This window comes from Dromaius novaehollandiae, chromosome 1, assembly GCF_036370855.1.
Source record: "Dromaius novaehollandiae isolate bDroNov1 chromosome 1, bDroNov1.hap1, whole genome shotgun sequence".
NCBI classification, from domain to species: Eukaryota; Metazoa; Chordata; class Aves; order Casuariiformes; family Dromaiidae; genus Dromaius; species Dromaius novaehollandiae.
The window spans coordinates 120,672,323-120,689,044 of record NC_088098.1 but is presented as its reverse complement, the minus strand read 5'-3'; the positions used below and the strand labels follow the sequence as shown (position 1 = coordinate 120,689,044).

The 16,722-nt window shown below is 39.9% G+C and overlaps 1 protein-coding gene across 1 annotated transcript in view; it reads left to right on the top strand.

Moving 5' to 3' along the window:
* The window catches only part of DSCAM (DS cell adhesion molecule), a 389,570-nt gene that overhangs the window by 210,102 nt on the left and 162,746 nt on the right, over nt 1-16,722 (top strand). The window contains exons 4-6 of the mRNA XM_064525230.1: nt 1,734-2,009; nt 4,530-4,826; nt 5,646-5,921. Coding sequence (XP_064381300.1) covers nt 1,734-2,009; nt 4,530-4,826; nt 5,646-5,921 — 849 coding nt within the window. The remainder of the gene's footprint in view (nt 1-1,733; nt 2,010-4,529; nt 4,827-5,645; nt 5,922-16,722) is intronic.

Here is a 16,722-nt window from a genome sequence, read left to right as displayed (position 1 = left end):
GGTCAATAATTTTTGAATTATAACAGAGAGGACCTTTGCTTTTTAAATACATTTTTAAAAATTAGTTGAATTCAATCTACTATATATGATACAAAGTCAAAACTCGCAGAGAGAAGGTGTAATATTTCTAGTGATATCAAAAGTATTCCCAGTGCTTGGCAATATGTTTTACTTATGGACACAGTGATCATCTGGCCAGTAGATTTCTTCTGGATCAGATTGGCAGCAAGCAACAGTTGGGATGACTTTTACCCTCCTCTGTAGTGGAGGTTGTGGTCCACTTTCTTGAATCATCTTGGCTCTGAGATACTGGTGGTGCCCTTGGGTATGCCTTTTTTTGTTTAATGGGTCATTGCCAGTTTTGAGCCTTTGTGGTCTTTTGTATAGGAAACTTGGAGATGTTCAATGACTTGTAGTATGCATTTGAGCATAGATTAAATATTACTCTGGACCATTTTGAAGGAAGTATATTACATAAAATATCTGTGATCTGGAATGACTGGAGCCACTGACCTATTTTCTTCCCCAGGCCTCTGTCCCCAGTGGGCTAGTAATTTTTGGCAATGTAGTGGAGAAGCAGTAAAGATTTCTTCCAACAATTGTGTTATAAAATGTTCTACATAGTGAATGACTTAATTGAGGAAGTTTTTATGCATCTGGATGTACGTATATGTGTGTATGTAAGTTAGTAAGAAGTAAATAGGATAGAACACAATGTATTTAGTACCAGAAATGGTATCAGTGTTGGTTATAGACAAGGAAATGTATTATGCCTTTTGTCCTTATTGGTAGAGGCAGTATTGAACCTGCATCAGAATCCAGTCTGAATGTACACTTCAAAGTAATCCATTATCTTTATAACGAAGCCAAATCAAAACAAACAAAGTGTGGATGGAGGTCTGCATCCGGTAATGCCAGTAACTGTTAGGTCACAGGATAAAGATTGTTTTATTTGCATTTATCTTTATTACTTTTTTTCCACGCTGTGTATTCTTTTTTTTTTTTTTTTTTTTTTTTGCAATTAAAAATTTTCCTTTTTTTTTTTTTTTAGGAACCTATATCTTGTTTCTTAAGGCTGACTTGAAAATACTGTAGTGCTATTATGTTGGGACAGAAAATTTAGTGAGCCCACACAAGGAAACTGTTACGTGTGGACAGATTCCACTGATGTCTATGGGTTCATCTATCTTAACATTTTAGTGCGGATCTTTCACTCTGTAGTAGTACATCTCCTGGCAATAGGCATTCGCTGCACATGTTCACATCAGGGAGTGATTTTGGAACATGTGAACTAGATTCCTTTTGGATGAAACTGAACCAGAAGATGAGCTTCAGGAATGCCTCTAATGCACCTCAAAGATCCAGGCTAAACTAACCTGAAGCAATGTCCCACCTTCCCAAAACGTGTGTAGTGCTGATGGTATGCCCTCAGCACCAAACATTTTACTCTGTAGGTCTTCTGCTACTATTCATTTAGGCATAGTCTAGAAGATTATACCATGTGATGAAAGGGTTATTCCTATAGATCTAAGCATTGTATCATGAATGCTGATGGGGGAAATCCTTGATAAATCAAACACAGCCATCTGGTTTTTTTCAGGTGTATGGGTGTGATTTATGTTGTTTTCCATAGTTGAGAGTTAATTTTTTACTCACACATAAATGTACATCTATACTTAACATTCTCTACTTCCCTTTCCTTTTCCTTCCTTCTTTTTGTTTTAAATCTTCAGAACCACTAAAAGCCACAATCAGTCCACGGAAAGTAAAAAGCAGTGTTGGTAGTCAAGTGTCCTTGTCCTGCAGTGTGACAGGAACTGAGGACCAGGAGCTCTCCTGGTACCGTAATGGTGAAATCATCAACCCTGGTAACAATGTCCGGATCACTGGAGTCAACCGGGAAAACCTAATTATGGATGGCATGGCCAAGAGTGATGGTGGCGCATATCAGTGCTTTGTGCGCAAAGACAAGATGTCCGCTCAAGACTATGTTCAGGTGGTACTAGAAGGTCAGTCACCACCTGTTTTCGCAGTTCTGTTTTTTGTGAAGTAGTATGATAGCTCCATAATGTATATGTTGTCTTTGGTGTCATTGTTGTAAAGTGAGGTATAGAGGACCCTAAACAACAAAAGAGGGTTCTGATAAGGTTTCAGTGGGATTTATTGTGCCTTCCCACAGTGAAGAAAAGCTAATGGAAGGAAAAAAATCATTTCAAAAAAATATTCTTCCTGAGCAGTCCTTCCGGTTTTTGGTTTTTTTTTTTTTTTTTTTTTTTTTTGAGTGCTGATTTTTTACATCAGCTTTTCCGCAGGACAAGAGAGAAGATGTCTCTATTCAGCTCCAAATACCTCCTCTTGGCATGGCTTTTCTGGTTGGACGTATTGGCTGAAGGCCTGGAGACCATATTAAGTAACTGGCACACTGTTCCACGTGATAATCAAGTGGGGAAAATAATCAATTTGTACAGAGCCAGTTCACTAATGAGGCTGTAGCGTGGTTGCAGCATGGACACTATTTTTAGAGTCTTCATAGAAAAAGAGGCGATTACCTGCTTGGACCTAGTTACCTCGGCAACCATCTCCTGCAACTAAGAAAGCCTAAAAAGCATATTGATAATCTATCATGATGTCAAGAGAGTGCAGGTTATCAGAGAGCAACAGCAGGAAAGATTTCAAAGACACTTGGGTCTCGCTGGGAAAATAACATCTGCTTTCATCTCCAAAAAAAGCCTGTCACTTGAATTAAGAAAAAAAGGAGCGGGGGAGTGGCCGAGGTACACACTGTACACACCCACAGATATATTGGTCCTGTGTCAGTTTCCTTTCAGGATAAAAAGCCCTTTTTTGTTGTTGTTGTTTTGTTTTCTGACAGATGACAACACTAAATACACAGGAAATGAAGGGAATTCAAAGGTGAAAATAAATAAATATTTTAGAACTCTGTCACACAGCCAGTGGGACAGAAATGAAGGGGAGATGGGGGAAGAGGAGAAAATTATGAAATCAAATTGAATGCCCCTCTTGGGATGCTGAGGGCTTTCAGCATTCTGGGAATGGCAGTGCCATATGTTTCTGATTATGTGACAAGAGAGAGAACATTACAGCCCTATTTTTTGACCCTGCTATGATTCAGCACATTTTGTGGGGGGTCTTGTATACATTGTGCCATTTTCACCAGTCTCCTGGGTGATGCTGCACTGAAATTGCAATGTAAGAATATTGATTTCCAGGGGGATCATTGTGGTTGAAGCCTCCCTAAGCTGTGGGTACTTATAGCCCAGTGTACATGCAGAGAAAGTACGTAGTGTCCTTGAACAGATAGTACACAGCACAGAGCATGAGACTTGTCAGTCCTCTGCTAACTTCCTCTCTCCTATATGAAACTGAAAGGACTTGTCCTTAAAGGGTTCCATCCACAAGGTGAGGAGTTTTCAGATGTCTGTAGCCCTTCTCCATGTCACACAGAGCAATTTTTTTCTGTTTCTTATGGGCACTGTTACTGTAGGAACACTGAAGTTAGTTCACTTGCCACTTGGTTCTTTAAAAATCAGACAGTAGCCTACAGCATTGTTTCCCAAACTTCTGACTGGATTACTTTCTCTATTTTGCATGCTGCTCTTGATGTATAGCCTATTGCACTTTTACTCCCAATTATACTGAAATCCATTCTAGATACAGCTTTGAAAGTATAATTTTCAAAGAAGAACAACCAGGCATTGCATGATCTCAGAAAGAACTTTCTTACTAATAGCAGAGTGTCAGCATTCCTAAACATTACCCCTCTGAACTCTCTGGGTAGGTAATTATTTAATTCTACTCCCTGCTGAAAATCTCGAAGTTTGTGTCTCCATCCATTCTCTTTATTCGCTCGCTTGGTAGAGGCTGAGTAAATTATGACATGGATCACAATAGAAAGTGTTTGAGTGCTCTCATCCCAGAGGGATATTTATCTGCAGTACAAAATGACCACAGAAAGAAATTGGCATCACCACTATTACTGGCAATTCTGTATTCAGGAAAAAGCTTAATTTAGTACTTTTCTAAAAGGGGTAGTGCAGGTCAGGGTGACACTGAATTGGCACAGCTGTGTGAAATTAGCCTGTGCAAGTTATGCCTGGCTCTTGCCAACAGAACCCATCCCTAACTTTCAAACGAGCTGAAATGTACCAGAAGTAAAATTCCAAATGTGATAAGGTTTTGCTGTATGTCTTTAGTGATGAATTGTGCATAGTCTATGTTCCACAGGAACCTGAGAGTTAATATTGCAGAGCCATGGCCCATCCATTCAAGTGCTCTTTCTTCAGTAGGGGTCAGTAACAGATTTCCTAGAAGATGAAAAAAAAAAAAACCTGCAGAAAGGAAAACATCAATTAAGCAGTCTACAAGGAAAATTTATTTCCCTCCCTCACCTGGAGTACAGTTGTTTTTATCTCTTCTAAGAAACTCCTGGCTCATGTCATAGGCAAAGATAGAGGGAACAGCTTTATGGCACGTATATACTATTCTCTTGCTTTTCTTTCCCTTGGCAGATGGAACTCCCAAAATCATTTCTGCTTTCAGTGAGAAAGTGGTGAGTCCAGGAGAGCCGGTCTCCCTTATGTGCAATGTGAAGGGGACTCCTCTGCCTACAATCACTTGGACGCTGGATGAAGATCCCATAGTAAAGGATGGCAGTCATCGTATCAGCCAGATTATCACCTCTGAAGGGAATGTGGTCAGTTACCTGAATATCTCTAACACTCAGGTCCGAGATGGTGGAGTTTATCGCTGTACTGCCAACAACTCTGCCGGAGTCGTCCTGTACCAGGCTCGAATAAACGTAAGAGGTGCTTGTCAAATCAGCTCCTCAAAAAAACACACATAACTCATTGTAGTGGAGAAGGAGATTGTTGCATGTGTTGAACTGAGTCTTGGAATGCCAAAACCAACTTACTGTTTTTCTTCTCCTTTTCCTCCCCCCCGGCCCCTTCCCACCCTGCCTCTTGAGCCCCATCTAGAAAGTGTATGGTATGGTTAAACGTTGGAAGATAACCTTTGGCTTGTGTTCTGCAGTCTTTTTTCCTATACTCATCTCTATTACTTCATTGTTTCTTTACTTTAGTCCTGCTGTGCATGGTTTTTATTTTCTTTTCCTTTACTCTTTTACTTGTTCAACATTCATTGTAATTATTCATGTATACAGTACTTTAGCTTGCATTTCTAGCTGTACATGGCATAATACCCATCCTCATGGTATTACACTTTATATATGTCAAAATAAATGCTAACTTTTTCAGTGTTCTCATGTGTAACAGGATTCTAGCTTAGTATCAGTTTTAGTATTCCACATTAATTAAATCATCCTCAGCCGTTAATTTGGAATGCAGAAAAGATTTTATCAGGCAAGTGTTTGATAATACAAATATATACCCCCACCTAATTAGTATGTATGCTGTAGGGTGAGGAAAAACTAGAGCATATAAAGATTAGGGAGTCTGCTTAAGTGGTTCTTAAAAGCAAAAACTGTCAGGTACTGAGAAGAAGCGTCATGCAGTCTGCATCTCTAAATGTTGTTAATGTTTGTATATTCTGAAAATATATATGCATATTTCCTCAAGCAAATGTGCCTTTAAATTATTTTCAAGAGTTTCTGTTTACCTTTGTAGGGCCAGCAAGCATTCGACCAATGAAAAACATCACAGCAATAGCCGGCCGGGACACCTACATCCATTGCCGTGTAATTGGCTACCCATATTACTCCATCAAGTGGTACAAGAACTCAAACCTGTTACCCTTTAACCATCGCCAAGTGGCATTTGAAAACAATGGGACATTGAAGCTTTCAGACGTGCAGAAGGAAGTGGATGAGGGCGAGTACACATGCAACGTCCTAGTTCAACCCCAGCTGTCTACCAGCCAGAGTGTTCATGTGACAGTAAAAGGTAAGGTTCACGTGGAAAACAAAAGCCAAGCTAATGGCTGTGGGGCTTGTAGAAATGCAGAATTACACACATAGAATTGTACTGGCCATCAGTAAATGAACTCTAAGAACGCTAATCCAGATTTTTGTTTATTTTTAATGACAGTATAGGTAATAATCATACACTGTGTCTTGTGCTTTCTTGACTTGTAGTCTACTTCATTCAATTAGCAAAGCAAAGTATTCCTTTCTAAAAAGAAGCCTTGCAAAAACAAGCTTTTTATGAGCTGACTCCAGAGCCCTGTTTTTACTACGCACACTCAGTGAGTGGATGAATTGTCACCTAAGTTTCACAGCTGATTGTATCTCTGCTGGATGGCTAAATCCACATGTTCATTAGCCCGTGACTTCTCAGCTTTTAACAAATAAAATGAGAATTTTAAAGTATGCCTTTCTGTCAATAGGCAGAGACAGCAGCTAAATGCATTAGCCTTGCTTTATTATTTTTAAGTATTCTTTTCTGAGTGTTCCTGGTGCTTTAAAAAGGTAGCACTAAAATGAACTATAAATAAAGGTGACTTGAAATTTTAACAGTATGTTTAAAATCAATGCAAATAATACCAAACAAGGATGTTCAGATGGACCTGAAAGACTTCAGCAATAGATGAGGATAGGAATTTTCTAGCATTGTATTGCTGATATTCAGACCCATTCACAAGGACACAAAAGACAGAAAACCTGATTGCAGTAGCATCTAGTTTTGAGCAATGCAGCCATTAACCAATGCACTTCATGTGAGCCTGTAGGAAGAACTGAAATAAAATTTCACCTTCCCTGATGTCCTTAGAAACTTTTCCTCGGCTTTTTGGTGGGGGGAAGTGAGGAAGGAAGGAGAGTTGATTTCTGTGTGTGTTCTTGGATAAGATACAGAGAATACTGAGGTAAAATGACTTTTTACACACATTTGATCTTTTATCTTCTTTCTGTTCTGTTTGTTTAGCACCTTCTTGTTTTCATTCGAGAGTGAAGTAATTGCTTATTATTTCAAGAGGTTAGGGGATTAGCTTTAAGCCACTAGCAATTTAGACTCTGAAAGGCATGACGTCTCACACTCCTGAGACCAGAAGTGGCACTGTTTATGTGATGCGAAATAAAAAGCTAATTTCAGCATGTTTTTTTTCTTTTTACATATGTGGTACCTTGTTTGATGTCACAATAATATCGCAGATATGTTGACACAGTTTAGGCAACGAACGGCAAATTAGTAATTGTGTTGCTACTGCAGTAACTGTTTGCTGTGGTAAATCTGTTGGGGAATGCTACCTCTTAAATGATACCACTCTTCAAGATTAGGAAAATGAATGTAACCAGACAAAAAATCCAGCAGTCTGTCCTTAAAACTCAAGCATTTAGGCCAAAACATTAATGGCCACTTTGAATGGTAGCCAATACCTCATGCGCAATATTGTTTTTCCTTCCAACAGATTACAGATTTCAAACTTGACAATTCCTGCCCCAGAAAGCAGATTTGTCATCCCTACGAATTTTGATTATGAACTGTAGTTTTTATCGATAAATTGAAATCTTATGGCTTGAAAGTATGCTGCTATATTTCTGGATATTCAGCTGCTGGGGCCATTGACTGGTCAGAAATTTCAGACAAACGATGATTGCATATGCTCTGCATGACTGCCATAAACACGTGGTGCACTTGAGGAGTGCCAGGGGGCTCAGATGCCCCTCCTGTGCCTGTGATACAACATCGCCCTGCATACGCTCAGCAAGGCAGATGCATCGGAGCTGTGCAAGTTGCGGTATGAATGATGACCCAGTGCATGTGCAAAGTAGATGTGTCGTCGTAGTCATCGTTTTGGAAGTGCCAGTGTTGACTGCAGAGAAAGTGTCCTAGCCACTTCAGAACACCCTGGCCTTGACAAGAGATTGTTACTTGAAAAAAAGGTTCATATTCTGTCCTCATATGTTAAGCCCAAAATGTCAAAGTTGAGCTTTGTATGTCAGACCTGAACAATTCCCATGGTTATGCTATCTTAGCTGGAGGTCAGCAAGGCCACACTGTGTTTCTAGATGGCTATATGTTGTTTTGTTCTGTAACTACATAGAAGTTTTATCCAGCATACTATGGATAGTCTCTTGGAGAGTTAGTAGTGAGAGGATAGTCAATAGTGGCCTGTTGTTTTAAAATACTGTTAATGTTTGTCCTGCCTTTTTTCCTTATGTTTGATTCTTAGAAATATAAAATATGTCCCAGCTTGCATACTGAAGCTAAGAGTACCCTGACATACGACATCATAAAGGGACTTAATATCAGTGCTTGAATCTCCTTATTTATAGTTCAGTTTCTCATACAATCAGTCCACTATTTATTTGCCAGAGAAACAGAGGGAGGGTTTGTGATTAGTGCCCGTATCCAACATCATGTGTCCTTTAGTTTGTTCTCAGTTCTGCTGCAGGCTTCCCAGGCGACCTCAAACCAGCCATCTGAACAGTGATTCAGAATAGATTGTACTTTATGAGCTGCTATTTGGTATTTTGTTTCCATATTCTGTTCTGAAGACATAATTATCAATTTCCTCATGAGCTTTTTTGAGATGATAATCTCTGTGGTATCAGAGTGTTTTCAGAAACTATGAGTTCATTCTCAAAACCCACCTGGGTGATCAGGAGCTCTTTGGCAAATGGTGAGTAAGGCACAGAAAGACTAAACTTAAAAGTATCCACAAATTTTTATCTGTTCTATTCAGAAACCTACAGCTTGATTTTTCTAGTTCATCTGCTGTTATATATCATTTGTATGTTCAGAGCATTTCTGCCATTGAAATGAAGTTGCATCTGAGAGTGCTATGTCCTTCCACAAATTAGTCACATTACCCAGATTAGCAACCCCCTGGGAAAGAGATTTAAGCCATTGAATTAGTATTAACTGAGAGATCTATGCCAAAGGTAGGTACAGAATTTGGCTCTACAGGGCAGCATTTATCTGCATTACCCATAAAACTGGTCTTTCTCTTTTTCAATCTTCTGCCTCATTGACTGTCCACTTTCCTTTCTCCTCAATACGTGAAGCATCCTTGTTCAATCTTGAATGAGGACGTGTGAAATGTAACATCCAAATAAAGATATGCAACAGCTCAAACATGTAATTAAATACAAGAGGGCTGCCCATTCTGTAGAGTATTTTAAGATTTCTGAATATTCAAATGAAAGCAAAATCTTGAGGGCTTTCTCCAGAAATCTCTATAAGATTTTAGATAGCAGAACTGAATGTCTCTTGGCAATAACTTCAGAAGGAAATCCTGGTTGTCAGAGAACCCGAGTGGGACTTTTAGAGCCTTGCTGGGCAGCATCCCACCTGGCAGGCTGTCAGGAAGCCAAAAGCTTGGGAACTGGGCATCTATATGTTATGTGACTTCGAGCCAGCAACTTCCTTGTGTTGTTGGTCAGAGGAATCAAGCAACATGTGAAATCAGTTGCCTCGCTTTTAGGAAGAGCTGATGTCCTTGTCTGCCCAGCCACCTACTTCAGAATTCTGCAGATCCCAATGACCCTGGCCCACGGAGATGTGGCACAGCACCCCCAAACATCCCTTGCCTGTCCCTTGTCTCTGTCTCAGGCTCTGGATCTTTGAAGCTAACTGTCCCCTAAGCTGGCTGCTGAAAAGCTGAGCGGATAAGCTGGCAGGAAAATAAGCAGGTTTCTGTTTGGCAGACATACCTCTGTTGGAACCGTGCCTGAGTTCTGACTGAGCTTTTTTGAAATGCAGCCATCTTGGCAAATTTTTTTTTGCATTTAGACAAATGAATTGGACAGTTCTGACAACAGCCATGAAATCTAGCCACCCTGTAACGCATACATAACATAGGGACAAGCAATGACTGTGCTTTCATGCTTAATTTCTGGTACTTTATGCCTGATGAATGCTTGCCTTCACAACTCTAGTAGCGTTCTCTCAACATGTTTTGCCTTGGCCTGTTTTAAGTGCAATTTACTTTTACCTTTTTTCTAAAGCAAACTGAACCCACTTTCCTCCCACTCCTGCAAAATGCAAACAGCATTTACTGTCATCCACATAAGTAATCATCAAGATTAGCCTTGTTAAGGACCTTGCCAAAAACAGTATTAATCTTAGCAGCACTAGGTTCTTATTCTGTATTTGACCCAGCTCTAGTGATTTGCCAATGGGGTTCACATGCATCTGCTCACAGCAGAGGACTAGTAAAAGTCAGACATCCTAGATTCAGGACAAGAATATTCTTTAGAAGGTAGAGTCTCTTGTGTTCATTTCTCCAAAGTATGACCTCTTCTCTTGTCTTCTCCAGCTCATCCTTGCCCTAGTTCTGGCTCTTCTGCTTAGAATTCCAAAACTAATCTGTGCTCCAGGCCTTTCCTACCTCAGTCCTTATTTCCATGGTGTCTTGCTCTCATGACTCAGAACCAGTCTTCCCATTCAGAGCTCTCGACCTTCCTCCCAGCCTCCAATTACACTCCTCCTTTTCTGCCCCTCTTCAGGTTGCCCATCTCCACTGGCTTTCAGTCCCTGTGCCCTTCACATGGTTCCTCACTCAGAGTCAGGCTGTATCCCATCCCACTGCTCATTTGTCCTAGTCTCGCACCCCTAGCCAGTTTCCTAATCCTACTTTACCTCCCCATCACCTCTGCATTCCTACTGCTAGCCTGCTCCCAACCTGTAACTTTCCTCCACTGCCCCTAAACCCAATGCTATGATTCTCTTTTGTCCTTCTGGGCACCAGTTCCAGTTCCTATTCCACCACTCGCTGCTGCTGTCTGCACATCCAGCAACATAGGCTGATTCTCCCACTTTGTTCCCTTGGCCCTGCTATCTCCTTTCTTTCTCTCTGCATTCAAATCACTTTCTTCTCCATGCATTCTGGGGCAAACATGAGGAGCACTATGAACACTAGAGAGGCAAATTCTGTCCACTTTTATTTCTGGCATCTCTGCAGGACTGCAGCTGCCCCCCGTAGCTGTAATGGACTCAGCCACTAGAGGGAGTACTAGGATGCGTTCGGTGCAGCTTGAGTCATGGGAGCTTTTAGGTTTAATCCCTGAAAAATGTATTCTGAGGATAACTGTGGTTTGTTTATTTATTGATTCATTTTTGCTCAAAATACAGAAAAAAAATACAGAATTGGGGCAGCCTTGTGATGACTGGAACAGCAAGAAGAATGCCTGATACTAGTGCCATCACCTGCCAAACTTGAAATCCATGTTGCTAATCATAGTGCTGATGGAACCTCTCAGAGTCTCATAACGCTTTTTTTCCTTTATAGTAGGAGCAAAACCTACTATGTCCCTGTTCTTCCACCCTCCCCGCCTATTCTTGGAAATGGCCAAACAGTTGTAACTGAAACTATCCAGCTGAAATGATTCTGCCTGAGGCAGACACCTGGCCTGGAAAAATACTATCCAAACAAAAGTCAAACTGTAAGCAAATGAAACTAAGCTTATAATGGAAGTGTTGGCAAACAAAGTAAGAGACTGTATTATCCACCCCATCTGTAAGTTCCATATTTCCATTGAAAAACAAACCTTCAAGTATCAAGGTGGTAAAATAATAATAGCAACTTCTTCTCTACAGCATTTTAGTAGATTGCAAAGCATTTTTAAAACAGGATTGAGTCATTATCTCATTTTTTTATTATGTAATTTATAGTAATAGTTTTCTCAGCTACTGTAAAAGCCATCAGTACTAAGTGATGATTTTCTTTCCATCAGTCTCATGGGACACACTTCTCATGTAAACAGCCTGCTGCTATTCACACTTTTCCTACAGAAATTAATTGAAAAAGGAGCCCCAGACAGGGAAGGGTGCAGTATCATTAAAAAAAGAAGTGCAGTGTTCAAAAGGCCTGTCTCTGATCTTGTAGAAGATCTTATGTATCTCATTGATTTAGAAGACTTCTTGTTACCTTATCCTGAAATGATAGCCCTTCACCCCTTGTGAACAGGATAAAAGAATTTTGCCATCCTTTTGCTTTTTAGAAATTCCTGTTTCTCTGTAGAAATTACGTAAACAAACAGGGACTACTTGCAACTATTTAAATAGACACTCTTCTGCTTTTTCTGGGAAGTATCTAGCTTCTTCTAATATAAAAAATACTATTCATGGAGTCGCATTGCAGATCAGCTCAAGGTGGGCTGTTTTAGATACTGAAAACTATGCAGGCACAGAAGGAGAAAACTTTCAAGGAGACTCTTTCAAGGGCTCTGTGGACCATGCTGCATGCTGTGATCAAACAATGTGCTGATTCTTTTATGCTCGTTTCAATCTGTGGTATGGATTAAAGCAAGTATGAATTTAGTTTCATGCATGTATGTAATACTTGACTTCTAATTAGTCCTACTGAATGAATGTTGCCAAGGATTTGAGTGAGAAAAATCTTCTGGCTTTGATGGAACCTTCAGATACTTCTTTAATTAACATCTCTTCCTGCCTATCTTCTCTCATGCTCCCATGAAGTATCTTTTCGGAGCTCTCCAAGCCAGTTGCAACTCCTCCAGGAAGAAATATTCAGCCCTGCCACACTGACTGGAATTGTCCTATGCAACAATTATGTATGGGCCATGTGTTGAGAACAGGTGACCTGTCTTGTGAAAGATCCTGCAAAAAGACCCTGAATAGTTATTCTGGGGTCACATAATTGGGACTTGCTACAGGGAGCAGGCAGTGGCAGGAGGCTGCCTTGAGGAAATATGCACTTTGACAGTGATATTTCCCATGTGAAAACCACAGCACCTAATTGGTGGGAGTTGCCTGAAGAAGGGTTTAAAACAGTCTGTTTGGCACTCAGTATGCGAGACTTGATAGGTCTGTGTAAACTGCTCACCGTTCAACACACAACAACTCAAGGTTACCACAGAATTTGCGGGACAGAATTTGAGGACCAAGTTCCAAAGGCTATGTAATCAATTGGGAGAATGCTTCTGGATACATGCAAGTTAGGCATTTTATCATGCAACACTTTAACAATGAAGGTAACTGTTGCTTTGTTAATATACCTCTTGCAGCTGCTATCTTATCTTTGAATCAGGAATGATTTTTCTGTAAAAAGCAGAGGCAAATGCATCCTCCTGGGAAGGGAGCTGAGCTTCCCTCCGTCCTATGTTTGCATGGTGATTCGTATGATAAGGGCATGCACTTTTTCCCTCACAATGGAGGTTGAAAGGAGGCAGTTCAATAGATGGATGTGACATGACAGAAAATCACTCCTGGTTTCTACATGACATTTTAAGTCATCTCTGATTTTGGAGGAGCTTCCAGTATAGTATCAGAGAGCCTGTGAGCTGCCAGTGTTGTATTGGAGGAAGGGGGAGTGGGGACTGAGGTGGAAAGTAAAATCTCATAAGCTTGCCTGGTTACTATGCACCAGAGCATTTGCTCTGCCACACTCAGTGGCAGAATTACTAATAAAATACCATTGCTTGTTGTCATGAGACTTCAAAATTCTTTGAGTATAAGCTTTATTTTGGCAACTAATGAGCTTACAAGTAGATGGAAATGTTCTGCGGCAGCAGAGGCATTACAGCGATTAGTTTGTTTCTTTTCTTTTCAATTCATGCACTTAGAAAAGTCTGAAGAATATAACAGTATTCTCTTTTCAGGACGGGATGCATTAGCACACAACAAGGCAGCAGGGCCTGTGGCTCAGACTAGTAAATGTCATTAATGGATAGTTCAATGAATGACATGCCCTAGTGATAAGGCTCAATACAGAGAAGAAAGAAGCAGAAAAAGTGAGTGCTTCAGTGGCTATGTGGAATTGTTCAGACCATCATCCAAAGTAGTGGAACTGTTTAGGAGAAACAATCAATAGATGGATCAGAAAATGCACAAATCGCTAGCTTGTGGCTAGGGTCTGTGCAAAGACAAAATAGTTTTGGCCATTTCACTCTCAGTACATGAAACCTGGTGTCACTCGGCTTCTTCAAGAGGCTACGTAGTTTGGTAGTTATTACTCTGTGTAAGCCAATGGATCTGTGTTGTGCAAGCATGGCAACAATTCCTTGGTACCTACAAAATTCTTCACTGGTTATGGACTTTATGTATTCCTTGCTAAAAGTATTTTACAATGTTGGCACAGTTCCTGCAACAGCGTCATTGCAGGAAAATCCACAGTGTCCAATGAGAAAAAAAGGGGAAAACTTTCATTTTACTAGGGGAGCCACAGGAGAGCAGCATTGTTTTGTGTTCACAGAGCTGCTGAAGAAGACAAGGTACCTGCACAATGCTGTTTTAGTGAATCGCCTCAGCAGTTTCTTCCAATGTAACTCCCATGGAACAGAGGGCAAGAAATTAAAGATGTTCCTCTGCTAATGAGAGCAGTGTGGAAGCCCTCCTTGTCCTCCTTTACAATAATCTCCCAGAGGTACAGAAGACCTTGCTAGGGCAAGAAAACATAATTTAAGTCTTCCTACATTAGCACTAATGAGACTGGCCCATGATCCTCTTCTTAAAGAGACACTTAATTCAAGAAGCACTCATCGATCAAGCATTCCCAAGCCATTGTATTTTACAGCATAGAGCAGAGATTTTCACTGTCTAGCCCATTGTGGGTAGAGGGAGAAACATCCCTTCCATGTATGCACGCATGCATGCATACACACTTACGCCCTTTCTCTATATATATGACATGTAATATTTTATGTATAAAATAGCATAACATAACAAAAAATAAATATGAGCTCTGAAGTCTGATCAAACCAAAGCTGTTTCTAGAGAAGGAAAATACTGTAATACATATTGAAGTATTTAAAGCAGATTTTGACTACATCTGTCCTATTATAACCTTTCTATCAGTTTTATAGCAGTATACATCTCTCTTACTCTTTTAGTGCTGTAAGCTAAAGCTGTACCATTGCTGGACCAAAAAAACCCATGTTAGTCAGTCAAGCTTGCTATTTTCTTCTGTTGGGAATATGTCAACTTTGAACTTCAGAAATATATGTGGAAATTTTTGCATTTCATAAATGATTAGCTTGATTTCAGCTTTGTTTTACTCTGTTCCTAAGTTTTTAATAAGTGATTTTTGGTAGTTGTTCCCTTCTTTTCTCTGGGCTAACAGGGAGATAATTTACCTGCTATGTTAGGTCACTGGGAACTGTCTTTAGCAGCACAAACTGCTAAATATTGTAGCTCAAAAACATTTTTCGACACCTTCAAGTTATTGGTAGACTATTGACTTTTTTAAAGCACTGATTTTAAATTACATGTTGCTTTTTAAATTAAGCTCCTTGTCAGGACTGCAAGCTGCTTCAGGTTGAATATACATTATACTTTGTGAAGTACAAAATAAATGCTGGTTTCCTCCATATCTTAAAAACCTGAGTAGAGGATAAATGTGCTGTCTGTAAGTATTTTAGACAATCTCTGAGGTGCTCTGCAGGCTGCTACTTAAATATTAGAAATGGTAAATTCAGCCTTGCAAATCAATATTTTGTGAAAAATGCTTCAGTAGGACCTACTGATATTACTCCCTGTTTTCTTTGTCAAGGAGGTGGAGAGTGAGGATGCATTTGATAATCCTCAGAGCAATATATTGTCTGATTTGTTTATATCATTTTGTCGCTAGATGATTAGTTTCAAATCTCTTACGTCCTCGGCAGAAAATACAGAAGCAATTTGCCACGTTGTTCTGAATTTTAGCGTATGTTTCTGTAATGCTGCCTCAGACTAAGAGAAGGGTTTGAGAATAAATGTGTTAGCCAACACATTAAGTATGTGGCTTCCATTTGGCATTTAGCAGATATATGCATTCATCAAGGGGAAAGGTTATGTCAAAACTTTTTCACAGTCTCCTAAAAATTTCTCGTTCCCACTTACATTATAAACTGTGCGTCAATAAATGCTAAGAGAAATTTGGCCTTTTTCTATTGACACTCAAAGAATTCAAAATATCTCATGTGACTGTCTTAGCTGCACTAAGATAATTAGAAGAGGTTGGCAGACATTTTGCCTCATTTTGTGCCATTAGTTCCCAAGTGGAAAAGTGGTTAATTTCCAGTGCTCAAAGTTCAAATAAACACAGTAATATACACTGAATTTCTTTTTTTCTGTATGCCTGATCTACTAGACTTTCAAAATGCAACAAGACAGATTTTACCAATTTGAGAGATAGCAGTCGGGAAAAGACATTACAGAGTGTGAGAAAAATTGATTGCAGCGGCACTTTTCACAACTGTATACAGCTAGCCAATCTCGAAAGAAGCACCAGAAAGCCTGCAAGAATGAGTTGTTCTATCCTGCATCATTATATCTGTGGCCTGATGGTACTTTTCTGTGACAGCTGCTCATTGTGAATTCTCCTCATAAAATGGCATAATGGCTATTCCGAAAACAGGGGACTTCATACCTGGTTTGTCTCTCCCTCTCGCTCCGGGATGCGCGTGTAGACAAAATTATACCTTTGACCAATGCCTTTGCCCTTAGGAAAGGGTCGGTATTACTTCCTTAAAGATCAACTTTCTCAATCCTGATACAAGAGCAGTCAACATGTGCAACAATAAAAAGAAATGCATTAAACTGACTTATTAACTATCATGATACCTGTCCTTGCAATCCAGAAATAAGACACTGGTGAGGGAGTAAAAATACCACTAAGGAAATCAGTGGGCTGGCACACATTGAAACCATCTTGAAGAATTCTTTTTGCTTGTTGGCACTCAGTTTTGAGGAACAACCAACTTTTGGTTTGTTAAAGGGAGAGAGGTCAAAAGAAACACAGATAAAACCAGCAGCTCCATTTTCTCCTGAAGCTAATATACACTAACATATGAAGCTAATATGA